Source organism: Cyprinus carpio, unplaced genomic scaffold, assembly GCF_018340385.1.
Source record: "Cyprinus carpio isolate SPL01 unplaced genomic scaffold, ASM1834038v1 S000006627, whole genome shotgun sequence".
Lineage (NCBI taxonomy): Eukaryota > Metazoa > Chordata > Actinopteri > Cypriniformes > Cyprinidae > Cyprinus > Cyprinus carpio.
Window position 1 is genome coordinate 101,072 of NW_024879259.1, and position 25,427 is coordinate 126,498.

Consider the following 25,427-nt stretch of genomic DNA (forward strand, 5'->3'; position numbering starts at 1 on the left):
TTCTGTGGGAACTTTTCTGTACTACACATTTTTACGGGATAATTAATGAATGAGACCAGTCTACACCCTTAATTGAGTAAAGAATGGTTTAGTCTAGCGCAGCGGGTCTCAACTGCTTTTGCTTCAGGACCCAGCTTTTTCATTGGACAATGAGTGGTGACCCAATACAGCTTTCAAAATAATAGTGAATAGAAAAATATCTGCTCAATATACCTTGAATTTAATGTAGTTTCGTTCATATTTTCTTTATTTCTCTAAACTTCTGTAGTTTTGTTCAGTTTTCATAGATGAGGGCATTCAACTTGCCGAGTTGTCTAGCTTCTAGAAAGTGAAGCTTATTTTACAATACAAATAGTTAATTTGGTAAATAAATAGTTAAATTATTTATTTAGTTCCAGTCTGTGATATGAAATGGCAGCCTAACTGTTAGTTTGTAGAGTCTAGTCCCACTAGAGATAATAAATGTTGCCATTACGCAAGGTACTGAATTCCAGGTTGGACTGAATGTGTGCAGTAAGTGTATCGTAATTCCCTTTGGAAGTAAAAAGTAAGGTGGAGAGTGTGGTGCTTGGTTGTGTGATCTTACTAAGTATTTCAGGTACATGCTGGAAAAGTGAAATATAGCACTTCTATAAAGACAAACAAATAGCGATGGAGTGCTACTAGCAGCACTTTTTGCATTTGGACTGAGCTGGAGGTGACTACATGGGGGTGAAAATGAGAGTGATGATAGTGTTTTATAGGAGGGGGAGAGGAGAGGACTATGTTAAGGGTGGGGATTTTTTTTGGGGTGGTGTCAGAGAACTTTGCAAAAACCACAGTACTGTTTTGATAAAGAACCTAAAGTACGTGGGAGTCGGGGAAAGGGGAAGATAAATAGAGAAGGAGGGAAAGACAGAGAGTTTAAGGAAGACTGCTGGGAGGAGAGAGTGAATATAACCACCCACCTAAGCAGCTGTCAGACCGGTGGTCAAAAAGCAGACACTTCCAGACACTCTCAGAAACAAGCAGTGACAAAAGTGAAAGAGAGTGTGTAGGAGATCCCAGGACGAAGGGAGAGTTTGACTCAGAGTGGCAGAGCAGTCTAAAACACCAGGATACACAGCAGGGATAGGTACAGCTTCAGGACCAGACGAGTGAATGGATACCTTATGCAGTCTAAGTGGACTTGACCCTCTATGGGTGAGCAAACGTCTTATGTGACTTTAAATCTTGAATATTATTCAAGATTTTTTCATATATATATATATATATATATATTAGATTAGACTATATATATATATATATTTTTTGTATGGTTCATTTATATTGTATATGTTACATTGATACCTGTAAGGGCTTATTATATTTATAAATTATATTTATATTGAAAGTACTTTGGAAACATTATATAATTCCAAGAATCTGAGAACCAGAGTATGTGTTTTTTGCTGTTTTTATTTTTTCAGTTAAAGTTGGAATATTTAATAAATGTGTCACATTAAGTTAAGATGATGCACTGTGGTCAAAGTTTGGAATGTGATTTATTTTACATAACATTTCATATTTTAAATAAACTAGCAGATGGCAATTTAATACACTGATTTTACAAACTTCTTTAGTTGTCAGAATTCAGGGCAGATCTGTTCCTTCAATTACACTGATTTAGTCCAATCGCAAGACTTAATTGAAACTCAGTTGTTTCTCACCCAGTAACAGAAAGAGATAAGAGAAAGTCAGTGATGAGCTTGCCCAAGATAAACAATAAGAAGCAAAATTGACCAATATGGTAAACAAACCTCAAAATGTTCAAAATTATAACCTTATTTGAGATGTTCTGGAACATTCAGGACATATCTGGTTTTTGTGTGGACTGGATTTGGATCAAGAAAATGTTGATCCAATGAAAGAATGAAGACTGTCAATTATAATATAACTGGTTGAAAAGTTAAGAACACCCTCTCCTTCATCTCCAGGACTGGAACCAGACATGGTACACGCATAACCCTGAACTGAGCAACTGCTTCCAGAACACAGTCCTGGTGTGGGCTCCGTGCATCTACCTGTGGGTCCTCTCTCCGTTCTACTGCCTGCATCTGTACTGCCATGGCCGAGGTCGGCTGCCCCTCTCTTCACTCTGCAGTGCCAAGCTGGTGAGACAGACTGCTAAGACCCGTTAATGTTATACAAGCCTGTCCAGGTCTCAAACGTACCAGCTTTGTGGGCTATAAAACTCAAACCAGAGTGTTAATACAAAGTGAACGTGGTGGTCTGGGTAGACTGAGGGGTCGAGTTCACACTTTAGTAACCAAGGAAGACAGTAAAAGAGAGAGTGATGTGTGTAACCACAGTTTGTCACTCTGGTGAGCTGTGATGTCACTTTTCACTCTTCCGTTCTAAAAATCTTTTGTTTGAAATACAGTTGTTCCACCGTTTGTTCAGAGTCACACAGATTCCTATCCAGTCTTATCATAATGTAAATCGCACCTCTTCTTTACAGTCACTGACCACCGGAGCTTCCGGGAGAGTGACTCAGTTCTCACCCTGATATGAATTGTATTCCTCTTTGCTTTTACAGTTGCTGGGGTTCTTCTTGGCGTCCTTTGGTTTTGTGGAATTCTTCTACATCCTGTTGGAACGAAGACAGGAAATCCAGCAACACCTTGTCTTCTTGCTCAGTCCTGTCATACGCAGTCTCACCGTGGTAATGTAACCCCTAGGTTCTATAGAAATATGAAGCAGTACAGGCAGAAGCCAACATTAAAAAGTTGTGTAGAACTGTTTATTAATGAAAAATTAGCCTCAATCTGTTGTTTTCATCAAATCAATGTCAGGAAAAATACAATTCTTGCTACGTTTTATCTCTGATTTTTATCTTAGCATGGTAAAGATTGCTGCCCAGGCTTGAGGTGTGGTTACATTTATGAATGTTCAGCAAATTGTTGCAGGCAAAATACATTCATTTCGATATGAATAAGAATCCACACAATCAAGAATTTCGCACGAGTTTGAAAGATTACTCAAAGCAAATTTTTCAGCGAGTTGGTCACTTACTTGGTTTAAAGTGACTTCATCACTTTCGCTTTTTCAACTTTTGCCTGCAAAATTTCACTAATGCACCTTTAAAATTGAATATGTTGTCCAGTCTTGCTGAAAAGACAAGTTTAGACCAAAATAAATGTCCATTCTAATCTAGACTGATTTACACTTGTTAGCAGTGTTTTAGTATAGCGGGTTGACCGGAATAGTCATGTAAATCTTAGCTAGTGAAGTCGGTTGATTAGTGTTGTTTTTCTTTTAGAGCTGGTTGACCAAGGAAGTCTTGCTAGTTAGAAAAGGAGAGAATGTCAGAGATTTCAGCAAATCAAGGAGGCAGAACCTTCTCAAGATCCAGAGGATCTTCATCAAGTAGAATTGTGGGAATTCTGCAGCAGTGTGTGGATCTTTACTTTGTGATAGTTATGAAGCCTATTGGGAACACTAGCATCCCATATTAAGCCTTAAAGATTTATACATGGGGCCACATGCACGAGTGTACATTAGAGATTTAAGCTTCATTCATTCCCCTCCTACAAGCCTTCCTCCCCATAATTCATTTCTTAATACACCTGCTTATGTCTGCAAAATGGCTCCTAAACCCTTACACAGCAGGAGCTGTTTTCATCTAATAGAGTGTGACACTCTGAGGTGAACTAGGTTAGGGGCACACCTACACACTGCCTAATGAACACAATCTCATCATCGCTTTCTGTCTGCATGTTCCATTTGCATCCTGCAGAGTCGGGCTCCAGACCAGACTCATGACCCATCTGTGGTCTCCTCAGACACCTAAGTCAACACTGGCTAATGCCAAAGAAAAAAAAACACTCAAAGAGTTAAACAGTGCAATCTTGTCCTTAAAAGCCCTCTTTCTTCACAACAGATAGTGATCTTAATTGGTCACCGAGTTAAATAATGCATTGTCATAGCTTGGTGGAGTGCTGGAATGTAGGTATCAAACCTCAATAACTATTTTGGAGATTTTATTAAGATGGTGCATAAATATTGCTTTTAAATTATGAAAATATTGCCTTGTTGCCTTGCCCAACCTTCTTTACCACATATGGGTTTCTTGTGTAATATTTGGGCTTATGTAATGAACAGTTTAGAAAGCAACAGCTACAACTCTACTGGACCTAGAAGGAGAATTTGCAAAGAATGAATTGCGCTCCCAATTGCAATTTATTTGCACATGCTGTCTGGATTGTTGTAGTACCTGATTCACTAAAAGAACACCAAATTTGCCCAAATTCCCTTCTTTCAGGTTAGCTGTGACTACAAGGTTGTGGAAAATGCAGCAGACTACTGCAGTCTGGCATACTTTCCTGGGACTGTATGCCATTAGTCCACCATGGCTCTTTAAAATACTCTTCATCATTTGATCATTATTTTTACTTTAATTTGACATTAACCTGTTCTCGAACCTGGAGATCATACATTTTTACATTTGGCACCCCAAATTGAGTTTTTGGTTTATGTCCTTGAAGTCTGCTGTAATGCTTGGCTACTTTTTTTTTTTTACCCACCATAAGCTGCTGCCGATTTCACTGCGTGCTGTCATTTATGCCGCAGGAAGCAGATCTGTCTCTGTCTTCTATCGCTCTTAACTCTCCAGTATAATTACAAGCTTTGGCCTCCTCCCACTGTCCAGAGGAGAAGTCATGGCTTATTCTCATAAGACGTAAGGTCTAAACACAAAATCAGCAATGCAGATGTTACATGTGGTTTACATGATCTGTTTCCAGGTAGCGCAAAAACCTCCGCAGGCGTGTTCCGTTGGGACCTGATTAAGAGTTCCTTTTAAAGGTTTCACCTCATTTATCTGAGGTTATAATATGGCTTTGGTTTGGTTTTGAGGAGGCGTCTTTGGGCCCAGTCCTGATCTTTCATCTGTACCACACCAGGAGGCTGCTTTTTACGTAATCAAATGATGTTTTGCGCTACCTAGGAGACAGCAACAACTGAACATCACATCAGGCTTGGGATCGGCGAGAGCCACTGGTTGACAGTCTGGTTTTGAGAAATGGAGGATGTCAAATTTTTTTGGATAAAGAAAAGTCGCAGTAATTAAGAAAAACGTGGGATCAACAAACAAAAACAAAACAAATTAATACAATAGTACAATTTTAAAAGTAAAGTCCATATCCACTTAAAATCAGTTCTCAGGTGCTCCATGTTTTATCCATATAAATTGCAAAAGCTGTTAACTGACTGAATTAACCTGTATGCAACCTGCATGTAGACAGTGTTTTTTTTTTCATAGCTTTTTTCTTGGTTGGGTATTCGTTTAACAGGATGAAATTTTGCTTTCTGCTCTTTCTTCTCTCTAAAGGTTATGGGCTCGATAGTTGTAATTTAAATCTATTAAATGTAATTAAATCTATTTAAAGACTTTCGCAATGAGTTAGAGTGAAAGGTGAAATGTGTAATTTCAAAAAGGATGAAGTAATGAAGTTTCCCGGAACACTTTCTCAGTTTTTCATTGGTCGGCAAAACAGACAGTCCCACCCACAACTCACACCAGTGGTCACTCAAACAGAACCACAGTGTTTACACTTTTTGGGGCAGAGCCTACAAATGGATTAAGCCGGGAAAAAGAGAAAGTATTTTAGCATTGAAAAAATTACATGCTTCACCTTTAAAGTAAACTTGCATCATTCAGTAGATACTCATCAGGAAGAGGGCATTCTGTAATTAGGTTCCTTTTTGAAGTTATTTATCACTTGTTTTGTACAGGCTGTAATTTTAGCAGATGAGAACAATGTTATTAACAGCTGTGTGTTTGACAGGTGTTAGCCGTATGCATGATTCATTGGGAGAGAGTGCGAGGATGCCGTTCCTCTGTTTTCCTGTTCTTCTTCTGGTTGTTGGGCGTGGTCTGTTCCCTTATTCCGCTTCATGCAAAAGTCCAGCTGGCCGTGGATCAGGTGAGAGAAATGACAACTGACACAGACCCCAAATCTGGGGATTTTCAGTTTCCCTGGACTAACCCTGCACATATGAGTGAATATTAACATATTGACCAAACACAGGTGCACACATGAAAACATCCTCATGCTCAAACATACAGACAAGCACAGATGTACACATAGTCATAGATGCATATCCACACATGCACAAGCAAATACATCGCAGCACACTCTCACAAACACACAGCAGCTCAGCATTCCAGCAGTTTCTACTTTTAGCAGTGTTGATTTTCCCCAAGTTTGGACTTGGTTTGTCACATTCATATCATGAGTTCAGGTGAAGTCCAAGTAGGTGTTAGTTTGAAACATATGTCAGAAAGTGTCCTTTTACCCCTACTGGATCTTTCAGCATGTGGAAGTATAGTATGTATATTTTTTTTATGTAAATTATTTAAACAACTCACTTGTATCAAGCTAATTATTATTAACTAAATAATTAAAATCAAATGCATGAAATATTTCAAAGTTCAAAACATTTTTATGTGCCATGTCAATAACCAGGCCAAAGTACATGTTTCTAAGCGATTTTATAAGCCACACATTCCTTCTCAGCCCAAGGACAATAACACCGCTAGCAAGAAAACAGGTTTACCAGTTTTAGAAACGAGACAGTTCTGACCCATATCATGCAAAACTGGGTCAAACTTAAAGACAGATAAGCATATTTCTCACTGGCATGCTGACTTTATGCTTGAATAAGAGTGGGAAGACATTTTGACTGACCTACATAGTGACCACCGAAACCGCTCTGGCCTTGTTTTTTATTTTGTGGTGTGGTTAAGAATAAAGCCTCTATCTTGGCAAGGGTCTCCACGGCCAAACGGATGTTTACTACAGATTTGTCTCAACATGGTTTGTGCTCCAATAGTGAAGCCAGGACGCTATATCCAGGACACCAGAAAGACAAACATAGCATCTACTATAGGTGTAAAAATGCATGAGCAGCATGTGAACAGCACATGTGAAGCTTTTGTAAATATAGCTACTTTTGGCTCCTCACCAGCAAATAGTGGCCGGAGGCTTGAACAGCAGCAGTCTAGAAGAGTTTCTCGATTGTAGCGTGACTTGAGGCCTTTTATGACTCTTTTCATACGTAATTAATTTATATAAAGCAGGCCATTAAAGAGTTTGGTTTTCACCATGATTTGCCTTAACTGTTCAAAATAAGCTTTACTATGTTGTTAATACTCGTGCACACCCATGTCTTCTGACATTATGCGAAGTAAGAAGGGACTCTGCACTGTAGCACTGGCATGATTTCTTACAGAATAAACAACAGATCATATTTTTTTACATTAATCCTTACATCACTGAAATGTAAACAGTAGTGAGGGAGTTCTCACTTGAGAATTTGAAATGTCTTCAGTAAACAAGCCCTTCAAGGTTCATTAGGAAATGTAGTCTTGGTTCAGAACACATCAACATGGTGTGTTCCAGAGAGTTCCATAAGAACAGAATGTTCAGCATGTAAACAGCATGTTGGGAAGTCTGCGGATCAGAACTGGAATAACATCACAGTACATTATGGGAAATCCCTGGTTGTGGTACTCGTTTAAAATGGAAAGTCTGCCTGCGCTCTCTTTTTCTGTAATCTGTATGTGATCTGCTGATTTGGGTGTCTCTGCTTTTCAGGGTCTCTCTCCAGACATTGTGCGGTATTTGGCCTTTTTCTCGTACTTTGCCCTGCAGCTGGCACAACTCTTCCTCAGCTGTTTTGCAGACCGGGCACCCTCAGGCAAAGCTGTCCTCAAGGTACGAACGGAGCAAACTCTTCATCAGCTAAAATAATCCATCACAAACAATCCTGTGGTGAATTTCTGTTGTTTACTAGTGTCCTTATGTAATATAGAACCCAACCCCACCATTTTGAAGTGAATTATGGTAACGGTGGTAGGATACGCAACTACTATCTCCCGCAAGTATGCAGCACTTAGATATTAGCTATTGGATAAAAGAGATGTTTTTCCGGCAGTCAGCTTGACTCATCAACATGGACACTCTGTGGTCCCCCTTCCCAGATAATGATATATCCTTTTTTAAACTAAATTCTTGACTCATTCTGCCCACTGTTTGGTTGTTATGTATGCAAATTACACACAGAGCAAAGCAACACACAACGTAATCTCCAGACATCTCGTGAGATAGTGGTCCATCTGACTGTTCTCCTCCAGAGAAAAACAGGGAAACAAGCTCAGAGAGGAATTAGTGTGTTTGTGATGAGGTTCTAGCCACAGACATCGGTGCCACACCCCTTGATCCCCTCCTGGCTCAGTCACTTCCTGTGTAGGGTTATTCACAGCATCCTGAAGAGTGAGACCTCCAGTGAGGAGGCGGGAGAGAGAGGGAGTGTTTGGGTGGATGGCTGTATGGGCAAGAGGGCAGCACTGAGGTCAGCAGTGGGTGGAAGTGTGTTACAGTGGCACATAAGGCATGCACACACACAGATAGAGGTCTACCACTCTTTCTCACAGACACTTTCACACTGTTTCTCTGTTTACTCTGAGTTCACTGTTGCCAAATGTCATTTCTAACCACTCCTTTCTCCATCCAAGAAAGCAAAACTGTGAAACTCTTCTTTCTAAAACAGACTGTTGACAGTTACAAACCTGGTTATTTATGTGTATAACGTTAGAACTGTTTTCAATAATCCTTGTTGTAGTTGATGATAAAATTGCACCTCTATCATATTTTAATGAGCATGTTTGGTTTGGTTATTCCAATGAAGACACAGCTAGGCATCAGTAGTGGACAATACATTTGAATGTTAATGGTACCATGGCAATAAGTAAAGTGGGCAAAGTCAATAAATTATAGCCAAATAAGTATGGGAAGATGAGACCCAATGGTATTTCTAGTTGATCTATTGTTTCAGAGTTTGTAAGAACATAGGCATTTTATTTATTTAAACACTTATCCACATTCTGTACATCTTGGCCATATAGTGTATTTGTAGCCAACTTGTTCTTGTTCTTTTCTCAGAATGCATGTCCTGTTCAAGATGCATCATTCTTGTCCAAGATCCTCTTCTGGTGGTTCAGCGGGTAAGGAAATAAATAATTCTGAATACAATTTCTAATTCTAACTCTTTGAAATACTTGTTGAAGGTAATGCAGTTTGTGTTGTGTGTGCTTCCAGGTTGCTTTTCAAGGGATACCGTTCTCCTCTGCAAGCAGAAGATCTGTGGAGTCTGAGGGAAGAGGATACATCTGAGAAAATAATATCTGACCTGGAAGAGGAATGGACAGCGGAGTGCACCAAGTTACAGCAGTAAGTTTCATTGAAATAACAGACAGGTTTTTCCTACACGTGACATTCTGAAGCACATGCACATTTATATTGTTTGTTGATGTTGCTGTGGATCCTCATGCTGCTTTGATCAATGCAATCACATTTCCATCTGAAAGATTCCCACAAAAGAGACAGACCTAAAATGAGTCAAAAGGAGCCGAGACAGGAGGATTGTGTCAATTGGTTGGCTTGTTAACAATTTTCTGTTTTAAACATACAGTGTTTTCAAGTCCTCTGAAATCCTCTTTTAAGGCCTCACATGTCAGAGGTCCCATGCAGTTTACAATTTGTGGAAACTTGCGCTGTGGCACAGGATGTTTTAATGTCATTCTGTTTTCAATTACAACTTACAAAGAGGTATTAAAAAGCTTACCAACTGCATTTAGGCTTTAGCACCAATTCCTTATGCACATGTCCGTTTGTCTCTTCTCCATCTATAGGCAGGAGAACCACCTAAGCACCAGTATTGCCTTGGGATCTCGACTACCAGAGCAGGCCCAGTTTCTCAGGAAGATTCAGAAGGAGCAGAGTTCGGGTTTCTGTCTCTTACGGACACTCGCGCGTAGCTTCGGACCCTACTTCCTAACGGGGACGCTGTGCCTCATGGTCCACGACGCCTTCATGTTTTCAGTTCCACAGGTTCTAAGGTGAGAAAGTCAAAGCAGATTTAATGAGTCATCTTGGCCCAGTCTTTTGGTATATCTAGGATAAGTTAGGCTTTGGGTTGTGTTTATGAGAAGTTCTGCCTTCAGATAAACACAGATGGCCCCTCTGTGCTTTTAAAGACAGCTTGCTAGGTTATCAAAATATTTTTAGAAGAGACATCTTACGGTTCACAATATCTTGGGATGAAAACAGGAAGTGGCAGTGTGAAGCAGGTGCTTGAGTCAGAGACGCCATAACAGCCAGACAGTGATCATGCTGTTTATGCCCACAGAGAAGCAATTATGGCTTCAAGTCTGAAAGCTTGAGAGAGCAAGAGATGACCACAGCATTCTGTCCGCCGTAGACGTGTTAGCTTCTGGGAGGGTAGAGGAACACTGTCGGGGTTGTGGTGACTATAGGCAAGCAGCCAGCTAAATAGGAGGTTCAGTCAGCTCCCAGCGAACAGGGAGATCCAAACTGTAGCAAGTACATGTATTGTACTGGAATCCACTGTCAAAAAAGGTGGACTTTGGTGGGAACTGTGGAAACATTCAAGGTCTCCTTTTCCCTTCAGTGTTCCCGACATGGATTTTGTAGCTTTTGGTTAGCATTCAGAAAAACATTTTTCCAGTTGAACATGCTACCTCTTGTTAGGCTCAACAAATCCACCATTCTTCAATTTCGAAACATTTTCAAAGAAAGCTGTGGGTTTAAGTGCTACTGTTAACCTTGAGCCTAACCACAATGGTTGGATGCGGTCTGTTACAGAGGAATCTAGCCAAATGCTTAGTTACATCAGAAATCAGCAAATTTCTTGGTACTATATAATGCCTTCATTCAAACCCTTTCTCTCTTTTTTTAAGTCTGTTATTAGGCTTCATGAAGGATGAGGACGCTCCGCTGTGGAAGGGCTATTTCTACGCCTCTCTTATGTTCCTCCTGTCCTGCCTGCAGTCCATCTTCAACCACCAGTACACATACACCTGCTTTACTGTGGGCATGAGGGTTAAAACAGCTGTCATGGGTCTGGTCTACAGAAAGGTGGGCCATCTCATCTGCACAAAAACCTTTTTAAAACATATAATTCTGTAATTAGTCTGTGATTTCTGAGGGAGGGAAGTATATACAGAGATGGTTTCAGGAGCATAAAATAAAATAGAAAAAAAACATTATGGACCATGTAATTTCCTAGAATCCTCTAAGTTTCATAAAATGGGCTGAAAGTAAACTTTAACAAGTTTTTGACCATGTTATGAATTAGTGAAAATTCTGATAATACAATGTTTGTTGAATTTGTTAATTCAACTAAATTCTTATTATTACAATTCAGCTTCCTGTAGGTCATGACCGGTTTAAGTCAATTCAAATGCCCTTATGAAAGGGAGTCAGTCAAATTTTTTAATCAATCCCTTTCTCTTCTTTATTTTCTCCATCTTGTTTTTTCTCAGTCTCTTGTCGTGAACAGCGCAGCACGCAGAACATGCACGGTTGGGGAGATTGTCAATCTGGTCTCTGCTGATACCCAGAAGCTAATGGACTTTGTGGTGTATTTCAATGCAGTGTGGTTAGCACCCATTGAGGTCACACTCTGTCTCTTCTTTCTTTGGCAGGTGAGGGGCACGTATATTTGCTTATTATTTTTATTCCACTCCAGTAAACTATCTCCATTCTAGTAATATGAGTAAAACCTGAATTTCTTTCTAAGCATTTGGGGATACTGGCTGAATAGCTGTTTTAGCTTTCCATGAGAAATAAATGAGACATGTCTTGTTTGACTTTTTTCAGCATTTAGGACCATCTGCGCTAGCAGGCATTGCCACGGTGATCTTCATTTTCCCTCTGAATGGATTCATTGCAAGGAAGAGAAGCAAACTTCAGGTACTGTAATGTTGTAACTCATCCACAATTCGTGTGTCTTTGAGATCATGATATAAGAGGTTACTCTACATTAAAACATACTGTAAGTTCCATACCTCAAAAAATGTTTCTAAATATGTTGTATTGCAAGCTACGACAGTCCCAAGTGTTTCAGTCCTGGGAGTCAAGTACATTTATTTTTAATATTTGAATAATAACTGAACAAGATTCTCATTAAAGGAGATGAAAATGAGTTCCTTGTTTATCTCATCCACTAAAATTCTTTCTGAGCCATGAGACCGCAGAGGAGCGCTGTGAATGAGTGCTAAAGAAAGACAGCGTGAAGGGTCCACAGCTGGTTTAGATAGTGAAGTGAGCAGAGCGTGGGTGTGCGGGTTGGATTCAAGCTTCTCTTGTTCCTTTGAAGTTCCCCATGCTTCCTCCAAAGCAAAGTAACCACAATGCTTGCAAATGGCAATAAAACTGAAATTTTCTTTTTAGAAAACAACAGACATTTGGCATGCCACTGATTGAGTCAATCTCTCAGCTCCTAGCTATTGTGTTCTAGAATATCTTAACATGCGGTTAGGAATTTATTGCCTTCTTCAATATCAATCATTCTGGTGTGAGGTCATTCTGCTGAAAAGACCTCCTTCTTGTTGTGATGCTGGTCTAATTGGTGAACCAGCATAACCATCCTGTTCATCAGCAAATCATAGCATGGTTAAGATGGTTAATGGTAATGGTGGTTGACCAAAAAAATGTTTCTGGTTCAGTTAGTCAAGAAGCCTTGTAGGGACATTGTGATGTTTAATAACTTTCCTGTTTTCTGGTCATTCCATAGGAGATACAAATGAAGTACATGGATGGACGGGTCAAGTTAATGAATGAGATTCTGAATGGTATCAAGATTTTGAAGTTCTACGCCTGGGAAAAGGCTTTTCTGGAGCAGGTCCTGGGATACAGAGAGAAGGAGCTTAAAACGCTGAAGAAATCACAGATCTTATACTCTGTGTCTATTGCCTCTTTCAACTCTTCATCTTTTCTGGTGAGATTCTTAAGTAATGCTTCAGGACACACTTTTGGGAAAGAACTAAACCTTAATTCACTAGGTCAGGATGTCATTTATTTTATCTTATTTTTTGACTGTGATTTCCATTCTTTGCCAGATTGCTTTTGCCATGTTTGGTGTCTATGTGCTCATTGATGATAAGAATATTCTGGATGCTCAGAAAATCTTTGTATCAATGGCTCTCATCAACATACTGAAAACTCCCCTAAGCCAACTTCCTTTCGCCATGAGCACAACCATGCAGGTGAGAATTACCATTAACACCATTATATTCTGCCCTGATTATTTATTTACTGATGGTGTCTGTATTTAATTATTTTGTAGTGATCTTAATTCAAATGTACAAATTATTCTTGTGTTGCAGGCTCTTGTCTCTTTAAAGCGTCTGGGGAAATTTCTTTGTCAAGATGAACTCAAACCAGACAATGTGACAAGGGAATCCTTTAAATCTGGTGAGAGATCACTTGTTGACAAACATTATTGTGCAATAGATGAGTAAGGCTAAAATCAGACTGAATGTTGTCTGTACACTGTGAGACTTTCCCTCTTCCCCTCACTTCCGTCTGTCAGTAAAAATATGAGTGAGAGCAAGATTAACAACATTTTGATAATAGCTTCTAAATTTCACAGTTAGATGGTAGTGATGTCTCACTTCCTCACACTGGCAAAAACAATCAGAGATCTCTGAAAGCACACTGGATCGCATGCATGTGAATACAGTGTAGCCTACTACATAAAATATTAATGTATTTATTTATTTAATTTTACTTGTAGATCATCACAGACCTTGCACAAAAACAACAGTTAATTTAAAAATGATTAGCCTTGTTACAAAATAAACACAGCTACAGTATTACAGTATTAAATTAAATATTATAATTTACTCTGCAATCAAAATTACATTTATATGGACTTATTACTTATAACTTTTATATAACTTTAAAATATTTTGTATTATTTTATTTTTTTATTTTTTTTTACAATGCAACATCCTTCCTGTATTCAAAGTTCTTTTTTGAAACATAAAAACCGGTATATTGCCATGAACAACACAACATACAGATTAGCAGTTATTATAGAAAGGAATTTGATTGGGGGATGGTGGTGGGCGGCATTCATCAAAGCTGTTCAAGATAGCTTGTGAAAACTGTTATTGTGAATATAAAGCTAATTAGACTGTGTAATTAAAGTGAGTCTATAATTTCACAAGCTGCAGAAGAAATCTAGTTTCCCAGAAGCGATCTCTGTAATTTCAACCGCACTTTTCTCAAGAACAGTTTGTGTTTGTGAAGATAGTCTGCATGTTATGGTAAGTGATTAAGGCATGATATTACATGATTTACTTTTTCTCTTTGATTGTTCCTCTTTGCTTGTCAGATGTGGATGGTGTAGTGTTTGAGAATGGAACCTTCAGCTGGTCTAAGGATGGCCCCCCGTGTCTAAAAAGGTATCATTATCCAGAAAGTTTCCACAAGACTCCTGAATACACAATCAGGCAATAAGTGTCCAAGTTTAAGCAACATCCCCCTCACTTACTCTGTGTGTTGGAGTAGGATCAGCGTTAGAGTTCCCTGTGGTTCACTGGTTGCTGTTGTCGGCCATGTTGGCAGTGGGAAATCCTCGCTGCTTTCTGCCATGCTTGGGGAGACTGAAAAAAGAAGCGGGGCAGTTTCAGTCAAGGTACTTACATTAATCAACCATAACGCTCATTGTATATATTTTATGAAATATGATTTTGAATGGCATGTTATGATTATACAGAAAGTGCCCATAATGAGAGCCCGTAGACTCACATGTAATTTAAAATTATATGTAATATAGAATTATAAAATTCACGAGGTACAATAGTCTGAAACCACATTGAAAATCAAATTTAAATTTGGAAATAAACAAAACGTTTTAGCAATTCAAAAAAGTCAAGATTATGTCATAGTCTGCACTATTTCAAGGCCACTAATCAAATTTCAAAGAGCAAAATAGTTCATCCTTACAGTTGATTGTCTTCTTAGCATTTATTGCTCCTATCAATACAGGGCTCAGTTGCCTACGTTCCCCAGCAAGCTTGGATCCAAAATGCCAGTCTGCAGGACAACATTCTGTTTGGACGGGAAAAAAAGGAAAGCTGGTATCAGCGGGTGCTGGAAGCCTGTGCCCTGCTGCCAGACCTGGACAATCTGCCTGCAGGAGACACCACTGAGATCGGAGAGAAGGTGAGACCCAAAGTAGAGGACTGAGCTTGTATGAGCTAAACTTCCATGATTCAGATTCAATAGGATAAATAAGCATCCATGAGACCAATCACAATTGAGCATGGATCTATATATAAATCTTGATATACTGTACATCTAAATAAATATAGTTTTGCTTTGTCTTTTGCCAGGGTTTAAATTTGTCCGGAGGACAGAAACAGAGGGTGAGCCTGGCACGTGCTGTTTACAGGAAAGCTGACGTGTACCTCCTTGATGACCCCCTGTCTGCGGTGGATGCACATGTTGGTCAGCACATCTTCAACAAAGTCATTGGACCTAGAGGCATACTGAGAGACAAGGTGACTATCACTGTAGTGTTTACCCTACAGATGGAATGGGGGGTAATTTTCTATCTCCTCAGCATTTCCAATTTCTTTTTTTCAAAGACACGGATTTTGGTGACCCATGGAATGAGCTTCCTGCCTCAGGCTGATTTGATTCTGGTTCTGGTGGACGGGGAGATCAGTGAGCGAGGTTCCTATCAAGAACTTCTGAACCGGAATGGTGCTTTTGCTGATTTCATCCACACCTTTGCGAGCTCTGAAAGGAAAGAGTGCTTTTCGGAGGCTTCCCAGAGAGGTAATATTACTATGGTGTGTGTTCGGGCATTTATACTAGCTGAAAAGATAGATATGCAGTTATTGTGGATGCTGATGTCCCCACCAGGGAATCGAGTGTCCCTAGCATGTTCTTCTGATGTTTCCCTGCTTAAACAAGTGTTACACTATAAGCTACACCAGTCTCCATTTAGCATAAACCAACCAGGACTTGTATGAAACTTCATAGCGGTTCAAGCTGATCTTCTTAGAAGGGATATGTCAGATCCAAATGTTGTTCTAATGTGAAAAAAAAAAAACTATTATTGATCATTTTATGTTAAATCCATACATTTACAGGCTCCAGAAGACTGTCTGTAAGATTGAGTGTTACTGAATACATGCCATTTTCCAGGGATCTGTCCCAAGAGCAGCTTATCAGGTATGAGATTTTATATTTGCTTATTCAGTGCTACTGAATATGACTTCAAATGATGCAGAAAACAGGAAATGACACAGATATTGTGGTACAGAATGACTGCAGTTAAAGCTTGGTGGCCAATATCAGTCTAATTTCAATGAGTGTTGCATTGAATGTGTATAACTGATAACCACTTTGGTAATCACAATAATCTTGACCATAACATTATGAAACTGAACAGGACATAAAATGTAAAGGAAAAGATCAAGTCACCAGTTTGGTATTGGGATGTATTTTATGACATAAACCTGAAAATCTTGAGCCATTTTAACCACAGACCTAATTTCAGGCATCTAAAAAAAATATTGACTTGTGGATGATTGAACCAAAAGTGCAAAAATGCTAGTTCATTTCCAGATATTTAGACTCCGCAGGACTTAGCACTGGTTAAGTTATTCATTAAATGAGAAGCTTAAAGATTTAATCAAACTGTCTTTTAGTGGTGACACCAACAGTATTACAATTGAGCCACTGCCTGATTCTGATGAGGACCATATTCAAGAAGACCTGGGCAAACTGACTAAGGCTGATAAAGCACGGATTGGCAGAGTAAGTTTATCCTAAAACTTGATGACACTTTTTTTATTTATTAACCACATACATTTGGCTTATGATCTCAATTTTCCCTCTGTCCCAATAGGTCAAACTTGAGATGTACATTGAATACTTCCACACTATTGGTTTGCCTTTGATAGTTTCCATTGTATTCCTGTATGCCTTCCAACAAGCAGCATCTCTGTCTTATAATTACTGGTTAAGCTTGTGGGCTGATCAGCCTGTCATCAACGGCACTCAATTAAACACGGATCTGAAACTAGGAGTCTATGGAGCTCTTGGCTTCGCTCAAGGTCTGCAGAGTCTTAGTGTTTTACCTCAACAGCTCAAGTTATGATTCAAATAAACTAAACTGATTTGAATTTCTGTTGTTTTAGGAATTGCCATATTTGGTACAACAGTGGCCATCTCATTAGGGTGCATCATCGCCTCCCGCCATCTTCACTTGGAACTTCTAAACAATGTGCTACACTCCCCTATGTCGTTCTTCGAGACCACTCCCAGTGGCAACCTCTTCAATCGTTTTGCTAAAGAGATAGATGCCATAGACAACATGATCCCTGATGGGCTGAAAATGATGCTAGGTTACTTCTTCAAACTTATGGAAGTCTGTATCATTGTGTTGATGGCCACTCCTTTCGCAGCCGTCATCATCCTTCCTATGGCATTCCTCTATGGCTTCATACAGGTATGCCTGAATCTGCATTTATGGGGTTAAGGAAAGAAGACTAATCCATCTGCTGAGCCAACCATACCTGAATTCAGAAGCAAGGATTGAAATCATTATAGTTTTGACTATAATCTCTCTCTCACTCTTTTTAACCTTGAAAGTTTCTATGTGGCCACATCCTGCCAGCTGAGGCGGTTGGAGTCAGTGAGTCGCTCTCCCATCTACACGCATTTAAACGAGACAGTGCAGGGTGCCAGTGTCATCCGGGCGTTCAATGAGCAGTCCCGCTTCATCATGGGTGTCAACCACAAGGTGGATCAAAACCAAACGGCTTACTTTCCCCGTTTTGTAGCCACAAGGTGAGACAATCGCAATAACATCTACATTCAGAAAAAAATATCACAAACTATAAGCGTATTCTTGTATTCAAAAACAACTAGGTGGGTGCAATGGACTGGAACAGCCACTTAAAAAACTCTGCTGATGCAATTCAAGACTGCATTCTGTGTCAATGGCACTTTTTATGGCACCTTACTATACTACTGTTTTGGGCATCCTGTAACATAGATATTGATTGCTTGATATTGATATTAACTTAGTTCTGGGATGTCTTCTCATGCAGGTGGCTGGGTGTGAATTTGGAGTTTCTGGGTAATGGCATTGTCCTTGCTGCTTCTATTCTCTCTGTGATGGCAAAAGGAACCCTGAGCCCTGGGATGGTTGGTCTGGCCGTGTCTCATTCACTTCAGGTGTGAATAATTTCAAATGCCTCTATGCAGAATCTGACATTACTAATATAAATATTACAAGAGCTACCAGATATATTTCATGTGGCAGTCTCGCTCTTGCAATGTTCACCCTCAAACCAAAAAAGATCTACTATGGTGTAGCTTTCATTTGTGGTCAGCCTTTTTCAAATTAACATTCAGAGAAGAAAATGCAAACATTATTTATTTGTCTGTGTTAGATCAGACAAATCACATCCCATCCTTATTGACTGTCATTTTTGTTTGCTGTTTTTTAGGTGACAGGTTTCCTGAGCTGGATTTTAAGGTCGTGGACGTATGTAGAGAACAACATTGTATCAGTTGAGAGAGTGAAAGAGTATGCAGACACTCCAAAAGAAAGTGAGTGTAGCTGAATAGCATATTTATATCTATGTATAGCATATATTTATGGATAGCATTTTTTTTTGGGGGGGGGGGGTCTGTAATAGCAAGCATTACAGACTGTCTATATCATTATTTACAGGCAGCTTGGACCATAGAGGGAAGTTCTTTACCGCCATCTTGGCCTCAAAAAGGGACCATAGAATTTCATGATTATGGTCTTCAGTACCGTAAAGGCCTGGAGTTGGCCCTGAAGGGCATCTCTGTTCACATCAAAGAGCGGGAGAAGGTACAAGTGAAGAAGTATTCTACATCAGCATTTACTGTAAAATATTATTGCTGTCTATTTTTATGGATGATATATACCTCGCCTCATTTCTCTTGAACAAGGTTAAATTCTTGTAGACCTTGAGGGAGTAGAACACCCAAAAATGTCATCAATTACTTGCAAACATAAAGTAATACAACCATTTTATTGTTCTAAAAAGGATATATGGTGTACACTGCTGTAATTATGCTTAACAAACATTTGGTGGGATTGTTGCCCTAGTGGTAATACAAAGTGTTTCTGGAAAATAGTCCCATAATTTCGTTGTCTGGAAGTCAAGCTATTTTGAAAACATTCCCGCAGGCTTACTCTCTTGTTGCTTATCCTTTCAGATTGGTATTGTGGGAAGAACTGGTGCAGGAAAATCATCTTTGGCTCTTGGAATTTTCCGGATCTTGGAAGCAGCAAAAGGACAGATCTTCATTGATGGAATCAATATTGCAGAGATCGGGCTTCACGATCTAAGATCCCGCATCACCATCATTCCACAAGTGTGTACAACTGAGATACTCCACGTTGAACCAAAATTACTCTATAATTTCTTCTTCACGTCATGGCTTTTTCAAATTATTATGAACTCTTCACAAATCTGTTTTGCAATTTTAATATCTTTCCAGGACCCAGTGCTGTTTTCAGGATCTCTCCGTATGAACCTTGACCCCTTCGATGCCTATACTGACGAGGACGTGTGGAATGCTTTGGAACTGGCTCACCTTAAAAATTTTGTGTCTGAACTGCCAGATAAACTCAATCATGAGTGTTCAGAAGGAGGAGAAAATCTCAGGTAAGTGCATCCAAGAGTGCTTTTCTTTCATGATTTTAAATAACTAAAAGCAAATTGCAGGCATGACATTTTAATAAGAGACTTTGGATTAACAATGGTGAGTGGTTCTCTTCCTGCAGTCTTGGTCAGAGGCAGCTGGTTTGTCTAGCAAGAGCTCTTCTCCGAAAGACAAAAATTTTGGTGCTGGATGAGGCCACAGCTGCATTGGACCTGGAGACAGACACCCTGATCCAGTCTACCATCCGCAGCCAGTTTGAGGACTGTGCTGTTCTTACCATTGCGCACCGCCTCAACACCATTATGGATTACACAAAGTAGGTCATTTTACAAAGCCATTGAACAGTGGTTCCCAAATCATTCTCTGTGGCATTCACAAACATTGTTCTGTTTGTTTGAGGGGTCCAAAACAACCACATTTACCGTTGTACCATTGTGTTAAACCCAGTCATTTCAATAGGGAATTTCACAGGACAAATGATTTAAACCTGCAGATTAAGTTGGTCACTCAATTATCTCTCAACAGCGCTTCATACATTGCTACACTATTGAAAAAATTGGCTGAACTTTCATTAATATCACCGCATTATTAGGAGTTTTGGAAAGTGATTTAGCTGCTTACAAGTCGTAAATGTCTTTCATTCATTTGTGTGACTCAATTCTAATGAACTCTACAGTCAGCTTGCGTAATTTATGAAATTAAACTCTTATCTGACAGCCCGAATGACCATATTGTCTATAATGTAATGTTTTATTATGACTAACGTGACCAAACAGGTAAATTTAGCGCTATTATATATATTTTAGCGGACGTCGCCACAGTTTGGGAACCTCGTTACTTGATTTGCCTATTACACAGTAATTTGTTAATATTTTAAACGTTACCTTATTTTTGTTTTCTCAGGGTGATTGTTATGGATAAAGGACATGTAGTCGAGATGGATTCGCCCAGTAACCTTATTGCAAAAAGAGGCCAATTTTACTACATGTGCAGGGAAGCTGGGCTCTTGTAAGACTTTACTTACACATCGACTGTCTTCTTGCGCCTCCTTGTGGCGAAAGCAAAGAATCTGCAGACTCTCCATTTCTCAGTGCAGAACACACAGACATCCCAATAAGACAGCTGGTGCACCAGACACTTCAATCACACACTTCCCCACAAATTAAAATGGTTTGCCTGTTAAATTTGAAGATGAAAATGTAAGTTTTTACTCAGGTTTACTCGCCATCTCCATGGGCAGAGGAACACTACGCAGCTCTTAGGAAGAATGAGAAAAAGGCCTTCCTGCCAGAAGATAAAGATCAGTGCTGCCTCCAAAGCTATTTGTAAGGTTACAGAACGATGTAGTTGATGGAAACCTGTAAATATGGCAAAACATACAATTAGGGAAGAAAGTGTCTGTTCTGCTTGTGCCAAAGCATCCATGGAGAAAGAACATGATTGTGAGAGCAGCTAACATGGTAATGTTGTTGCACAGTTATATAACAAATCAATGAAGAAAATTCTTTAAGCTCTAGTGGATTCTTAGTTCTCTTTATAGACCGTCAGTTATGTGAAGATCACGTAAGAGGACAATATGTTTACAAAAATATTGCCACATATACTTGACCTAAAATCCCCTGAAAACCTCCAGACTCCCTTTCAGACACTAATTAAAGCTTTTACGAGAGGGTTTAGGAAAAAAAACAGTACAGTTAACCAAGTTGGTTGTGGTGTTTGTTTGTTTCAGCCAAAGTAAACAAATAAAACCTGTAAATAATTAGTAATATTACATGACTTCATTACTGCTGACCAGTCAAATATTTTTAATAGCAAGAAAATATTGTTCACCGCCATTCTGAAGGCAAGATTTTTATTTAGCAGTTTTGCACTTCAGCGTAAGAAAAGTGTTTTACAAGCATTTTGTTCTCTGTAACTGTTACTGTAGATTTTTAGAAATATATTTTAATCTTAAAAGTGGACATGAAAAGACACTGCATCTCGTCTTATAAGACAATGCGAAAAGCTACATGTGTGACATGTACATTCAAGTGCCTTTGTGACACTCCAGATTTTATTTATATTTTATATTTAATCTTTATTGATACTTCATCTCATGTTTTGTATGTTTATACATGTAATAACTGTGTATAAAGAAACTTGACATCTTGTTAAAGGATGCGTCATTGTGCTTCTATAAGCTTTTCTACAGGCTCCATATTTGATGACAAACCGAAAAACATGCTGTTAAACAATAAAAAAAAAAAACACTCTTTGGACATGACGAAAAAGCCACAGAAAGAAAAAAAATGAGTACCAAACTATATTTATTGTTTACAGTAGTAAAGGACAACAAAAAAAAAAATGTACATATCAGTACAGAAGGATGCCAACATTTGGAAATCTTTGATGTCAAACGCTCTCTCCCCTTCAGCCATATGAATTACAGTGGGAGGGCAAGAGATGTTAATAGAAATCAGACCAGTCCTTGTTAGCGATGACAGATACATCGCCTCAACAATGCCTGAAAGGATTCCCTTTCGTTTTGCTTCAAGACCTGGTCATAGTTTTGGGATTTAAAAAAAGGGCAAAAGTAATGAAGAAGAAAAAGATATATTGGTCTTTTAGATCATTCCTGTTTCCTCAACCAACACTCAAGAGGAAAACGAAATGGTAAATGGATGTATTTCTACAGACATTTAAAAGTATAAACACAGAACTAGTTGGTGTAATCCTGCCCATATTTGCTAATCGAGTACCATCTTTGGGGTTTGGTCCAGAAAGGGTCACTGTAAATTTTATAATGTAGTCAGTCTCTTCATTTTAAATTGATCTCCACCAAGATCCCGTCCCTACAGTGAGCTCGTACGAGAAGCGGCCCCATTAAAAGGCAGATGCATACAACACTGGTTGAAAATATTTCTACAACACATACAGGCAAATAGAATCTGAGTTGAAACAGGCCTACTTAAAGCTCTTAAGAACTAAAAAAGTGAATGGGGAAAAAAATTTTTTTTTGCTTCCTCACTATTTATTGGGCGGATATACTATGGAGGGGGTGAACGGATTCTGGGCTTTTGTTGAGTGAATCTGCTCGGAGCAACATAAAACCTTGCTTGGTGGCTGGTGTGGATATTCTGAACAACTACGCCATCTGGCAGCCTTCTTGAGTTTGTTCCCACACCACAGTAGCTGTCTAACAATTGCGCATATAAATATTACTGGAAACACATTTGCAATGCCCACTCTAGGAAAGCTAGAGATGACAGAGGAGAGACAAAGAGAGAAAGAGAAGGGGAAACGATGTGAAAGCATCTGAATGAAACATCATGAGCAATAAAATAGATAAGTGTGGGGTCCAGGTGGTGTGAAGTTTTAGCAGGAGCCGCCAGTTTGCTGCTGAAATACATCAATCGTGTCCTCGTCTTCCATCTCCAACTAACAAATGCAAAGTTACCATAAGGTACAACAAAAAATCCATTAGTTACAGTATTATAATCCATTTTTCATATTAGTTAATAAAATGTTACAGTTTATTGATAGTTTGTGTTAACTTGGGAAGCTTTATTTAATATAAACAGATACAACTTTACATTTGAATGCAATAATAAATGTTGAAACTAAAATTAAGATTGACGAATTAACAATTTTCATTAACTAATATAGTTTATAACTAATGTTACAAATGTAACCTTACTGTAAAGTGTTACCCAAATAGGTTATCAGAATTATATTTATTATTCAATCATCTTCTGGTCACAAAAAAAACCCTCAGTAAACAGAATAAATAGACAGATTTCCAACCTAAACTAAAACTAAATTTTCAGTTAGCTGCAAAGGCAACATTTCTTAATTGTTTAAAGGACTACAATTACTAAAACAGAAATTGACACAAACATGATTACTGAAACTAAAATGAAAACATATTAATACTATATTAGTATTCAAATAGCACTAAAATAACAAGATTTCGTCACAAAAAAGGGGCACTTTAACTCACCTGCGCCGGTGTGTCTGTCTCATTAATTGGTTGCCCGTCAAATCTAAATCTTATCTGTCTTATCGACAAACCCTGAAATAAAAGCAGTATTTACATCAGTCTTGGAACTGGATATATTTTAGAATTTTAATACTACTTCAAATAAATATGGAGTTCTACAAGCGTTTTGTGTTCCAAAATCACAGTGACTCACATGGACGGCCCACACAGCAGTCCTGAGTGCCAGGGTTTACCATGAACACGATTATTGATCTAGTGGAGATGACTTACCTGTCTCTCACAGTACGCTTTCATTAATTTGCTGAGTGGCGTGTGCCTTTTAATTTTGAACTGGACCACCGAGCCATCCTGCCCCGCCACTTTCAGGTTGATGTGGTCGTTCTCTGTTTTCACTCCCTCCTGAAACAATAATAATTAAGTGCATGTGTGAGAAGGCAGGGAAGATCAAATAGTGCAAAATTTACACATGTGAGATGCACGAAACACAATCCTGCTTGCCCTTGGAGGGCTATAACTTAAGCATTTAACAAGGCCTAGTAGTGGATGCTAAGTTTTTAAGAACTAAGTGAACTGCGGGGGGTTAAAAACACATTTTAGAACAATGTTCAGAACATTCAACTATTCAGTAGAAACAGCAGCAGTGAAGCGAACGAGACGTACAAAAACAGACATGCAAATACAGCAGCAAATGTTATTCGTCTAGTAGTCAAACATTGTTGCAGCTCTGTGCGCCATTTTTAAGTATCTGGCGCAGCGAGGTGCAACTCAGAACTCAATACCGTAACCGACAGATTAATCAAATCAAACTTATTAGGTGAATACTTTTGACTAGCGTGGAAAATACACAGTATCCGTTCATTTATGTTGCAAATGGCGGACGACAATTGAGTGCTGCGACGCTCTTTTATATTCCGTTCCGCTGTTCTTGCGGCATTTTCTTACGCTAGTGGCGTAACGTGGCCCGGTCAGCGCCACTCCGCTCTCACAAAGAAAAACCCGCAAACGCTGAATTACACCGGAGCAGACGCGCGGTGCGTACAGAATAATGGCGTTCTTTCAATGAGCATCTGCTTAACGAACCATTTAAAACAGGTTTTTATAAAAACACAAGCCTGAAAATTAAAAATGGATGGCGTTTGTATGAAAACAAGACAAAGATTGCGTGCCGACCGCCTTTCTCCCGCATAAATGCGCAATCTGACTATCAGCAAAAGGTTGCACAAAATGAAACTGGAACTCGGCATCACGCGGCTGGTTTTGAGCATAGCGTCAAAATACGGCAAAATTACAAATCGGATGCTCACCTTAGGCTTGTCTTCGGACATTCTTGCAGGTGTCTGTTGGTCTGTATTATGGAAATATACTGAACACAAGATGCGCTCTCAACACTGTAGAGCAACACAGCTGCCGACGGGGACGCGCTTTCCTTTACCTACTTTATCAACGATTGGCTGGTTTTTGGTCACGTGATGCTCCTGTCGTTCACGGGAGCGAGCAAAGCTCCCCGCGAATTTCTGTGCATAATCAGGCCTGTGCTCATCATGTACTTTTAGGTCTTGACATCAGGGCTAATGAATCAGTTATTTTTAAATTAAAATGTACATATTGCTTTAACAAGAGACACAACTGTAGTTGATAGCCATAATGCCTCATTTGTGACCCTAGATCACAAAACCAGCCAAAAGAGTCAAGTTTTTGAAATTGAGATTTATACATCACCTGTAAGCTGAATAAATAAGCTTTCCATTGATGCAGGGTTTGTTAGGACATGACAATATTTTGTTGAGCTGCAACTATTTGAAAATCTTGAATCTGAGAGTGCAAAGAAAAAAAATATTCAAAATACTGAGAAAATTTCCTACATTGATTTTACATTGAATTACACCCTG

General features: G+C 39.1%; 2 protein-coding genes across 3 annotated transcripts; one reads left to right on the plus strand and one right to left on the minus strand.

Annotated features, from left to right (window-relative positions):
- The first annotated feature begins 926 nt into the window (after positions 1-926).
- On the plus strand, positions 927-21,792 carry LOC109079959 (multidrug resistance-associated protein 1-like). The gene is made up of 31 exons (XM_042755017.1): positions 927-1,182; positions 1,956-2,132; positions 2,558-2,683; positions 5,808-5,945; positions 7,620-7,739; positions 8,967-9,028; positions 9,123-9,254; positions 9,716-9,922; positions 10,784-10,961; positions 11,369-11,530; positions 11,706-11,798; positions 12,622-12,825; positions 12,947-13,093; positions 13,214-13,301; positions 14,227-14,296; positions 14,403-14,529; positions 14,883-15,059; positions 15,230-15,397; positions 15,485-15,677; positions 15,995-16,076; positions 16,556-16,664; positions 16,756-16,963; positions 17,048-17,358; positions 17,500-17,699; positions 17,963-18,089; positions 18,365-18,473; positions 18,596-18,738; positions 19,110-19,268; positions 19,395-19,561; positions 19,681-19,875; positions 20,463-21,792. The coding sequence occupies exons 1-31, from the start codon at positions 1,141-1,143 to the stop codon at positions 20,569-20,571; spliced, it is 4,530 nt and encodes a 1,509-aa protein (XP_042610951.1). The 5' UTR covers positions 927-1,140; the 3' UTR covers positions 20,572-21,792.
- A 56-nt stretch (positions 21,793-21,848) lies between these two features.
- LOC109079960 (small ubiquitin-related modifier 3-like) lies at positions 21,849-25,000 on the minus strand. Of its 2 annotated transcripts, none has more exons than XM_019095074.2 (4): positions 24,843-25,000; positions 23,809-23,937; positions 23,539-23,610; positions 21,849-22,976 (listed from the first exon to the last, which is right to left on the minus strand). In XM_019095074.2, the coding sequence occupies exons 1-4, from the start codon at positions 24,861-24,863 to the stop codon at positions 22,914-22,916; spliced, it is 285 nt and encodes a 94-aa protein (XP_018950619.1). In that variant the 5' UTR covers positions 24,864-25,000; the 3' UTR covers positions 21,849-22,913. The 2 variants fall into 2 exon arrangements, with proteins under 2 accessions (XP_018950619.1, XP_042610950.1); XM_042755016.1 differs by lacking the exon at positions 24,843-25,000 and adding an exon at positions 24,199-24,225.
- Between the last annotated feature and the right edge of the window lie 427 nt (positions 25,001-25,427).

What these genes read in the sequence shown, in the direction of transcription:
- LOC109079959 (XM_042755017.1), top strand. Translation starts at nt 1,141, where the DNA reads ATGGATACCTTATGCAGTCTAAGTGGACTTGACCCTCTATGG. An exon ending in GCGGGGCAGTTTCAGTCAAG is followed by an intron (nt 14,530 to 14,882) that starts GTACTTACATTA and finishes CTATCAATACAG; the next exon opens with GGCTCAGTTGCCTACGTTCC. An exon ending in TCCCAAGAGCAGCTTATCAG is followed by an intron (nt 16,077 to 16,555) that starts GTATGAGATTTT and finishes ACTGTCTTTTAG; the next exon opens with TGGTGACACCAACAGTATTA.
- LOC109079960 (XM_019095074.2), bottom strand. Translation starts at nt 24,863, where the DNA reads ATGTCCGAAGACAAGCCTAAG. An exon ending in TGTCCGAAGACAAGCCTAAG is followed by an intron (nt 23,938 to 24,842) that starts GTGAGCATCCGA and finishes TTATTGTTTCAG; the next exon opens with GAGGGAGTGAAAACAGAGAA. An exon ending in AAGCGTACTGTGAGAGACAG is followed by an intron (nt 23,611 to 23,808) that starts GTAAGTCATCTC and finishes CTTTTATTTCAG; the next exon opens with GGTTTGTCGATAAGACAGAT.